At 33.2% G+C, this 2,351-nt stretch overlaps 1 protein-coding gene across 1 annotated transcript in view; it reads left to right on the plus strand.

Annotated features, from left to right (window-relative positions):
- Nucleotides 1-2,351, plus strand: part of ETFDH (electron transfer flavoprotein dehydrogenase) — a 41,761-nt gene that overhangs the window by 24,581 nt on the left and 14,829 nt on the right. Inside the window, exon 7 of the mRNA XM_003794692.3 lies at nucleotides 1,757-1,903. Coding sequence (XP_003794740.1) covers nucleotides 1,757-1,903 — 147 coding nt within the window. The remainder of the gene's footprint in view (nucleotides 1-1,756; nucleotides 1,904-2,351) is intronic.

A 2,351-nucleotide genomic window follows, 5' to 3' on the forward strand; every position in this document is an offset into this window, starting at 1 on the left:
TTCAGCTTTATTTGGAACCCAAAAGAGCCCAAATAGACAAAGCAATCCTAAGCAAAATGAACAAATCTAAAGGCATTGCATTACCTGACTTGGAATTATATTACATGGCTACAGCAACCAAAACAGCATAATAGTGGTATAAAAGTAGAAACTAGACAATGGAACAGAATATAGAGAGCTCGGGAATGAAACCATCTACTTACAACGAACTGATCTTCAACAAAGCAGACAATAAAATACACTGTGGAAAGAAAGCTCTATTCAATACATTGTACTGGGAAAACTGGATAGCCATACGCAAAAGAATGAAACCCCTGTCTCTCACTACTGACAAAAATTAATTCAAGATGGATAAGAGGCTTAAAGGTGTAAAGCATGAAATCATAAAAATTACAGAAGAAAATGAGGGAAAACCCTTCTAGACATCGGCCTAGGCAAAGACTCCAAAGGCAAATACAGCAATAACAAAAATAAAGAAATGAGACTTAAAAAGCTTCTTCTGCACAGCAAAAGAAACACCAAAGTGAATAGACAACCTACAGAATGGGATAAAATATTCACAAACAATATATCTTATAAAGGTTTACTGTCTAGACTACAAAGAACTTAAATCAGCAAGAAAAAAAAACACCATTGAGACATGGGCAAAGGAACATGAATATAAATTTTTCAAAGGAAGATAGAATAGACAAGTGGGCAAAAAACATAAGAGTAAATTCACCATATCCCTAATCACCAGAAAAATGCAAATGAAAACCATAATGAGATACTACCTCACACCTATCAGATGGCCATTATTAAACAGTCAAAAAACAGTAGGTAACTGGCATGGATCCAGAGAGAAAGAAATACCTATATAGTGTTAGTGGGACTGAAAATTAGTACTATGGAAAACAGTATGGAAATTTCTCTAGGAAATAAAAGTAGACACACCATTTGATCCAGTAATCTTACTCCTTAGTATCTATGCAAAAGGAAGTGAAGTCATTTTATCAAGAAGATACTTGGCACTGAATTGTTTATCACGGCACAATTCACAATTGCAAAGATGTGAAATCAACATAAATGCCCATCAATTCATGAATGGATAAACTAAATATACACATACATGTACACACATATACATACTACATGCATACATACATACCATGGAGTACTACTCACCCATAAAAAGGAATGAAATAATGCCATTTGTTGCAACTTGGATGGAACTGTAGACCGTTATCCTAAGTGAATTCTCTCAGGAATAGAAAACCAAACATCATATCTTCTCACTAATAAATGGGAGCTAAACAGTGAGAATACACAGGCACAAAGTGATATAAAGGACATGAGAAACCAAAAAGGGGGATGGGTGAAAGGAGGTGTATGGAATAAAAACTTATCTGTTAAATACAGTGGACACTGTTCTGATGACAGGCACACCAAAAGGCTTGACTTAAGCATTATTCAGGGACTCCATATAACAAAGATACTTGTACCTACGAAGTGCTCCGCACCCTCCCTGCTCTTTTAATTCTTAAAAATTTAACCATTCAATCGGCTACTTTTGAAGTAAAAAAGAAAATATAACAAACACAAGAAATACATAAAATTTAAATTAGGTTCCACTTTAAAATAGTCCTTTTAGTTTTATTTTTTATATATTTGTCCTGTCTCTTCTGTACCTGAATCATAGTTTAATTTAAAACCAAGCAGAATGTGAATACATTTTAAATTGTCAGATGTTACCATTTAGTATGTTTTTATCTTTTAGACAACTTTTGAGAGAGGACTAGAACTACATGCCAAAGTCACAGTGTTTGCAGAGGGTTGCCATGGACATCTAGCCAAGCAACTATATAAGAAGTTTGATTTGAGAGCCAGTTGTGAACCCCAGACTTATGGGATTGGATTGAAGGAGGTATTCTGGTTTGTTTATGCATTTTACATTTTGAAAGAGGGAACTTAAATTCATTTGTATTAACATGATTTGATTTTACAGTTTTTTTTTCCATTGTCTTGACTAAAAACAAAACAATGGATATTTTCAAGAGGCTAGACAATATAACTGATCAAATCTCATTATGTTTAAAAGGCTTGTGTATGTTGTCTTTACCAAATATTGCTTGAAATGAGCCTTGAAATGTTGCTTAAAAATGAGCCTGAAAATATTTGAACCTTGATTATTTTTTTCATTGTAATGCTACCTAGTCTGATAGGATTTGTACCTATTATCCCATATGCTGAGATTTCTACATACTATAAAGAATTTTTTTTTAATTACAGTGTAAAGATAATCTTGTTTATGAAATACACACTTAGATGTAGTATATTGATCTGTAGTCTGTTGTAGATTATTAATGTAGTCT

The sequence above is a fragment of the Otolemur garnettii genome, unplaced genomic scaffold, assembly GCF_000181295.1.
Source record: "Otolemur garnettii isolate 467f Iridium unplaced genomic scaffold, OtoGar3 scaffold00085, whole genome shotgun sequence".
NCBI classification, from domain to species: domain Eukaryota; kingdom Metazoa; phylum Chordata; class Mammalia; order Primates; family Galagidae; genus Otolemur; species Otolemur garnettii.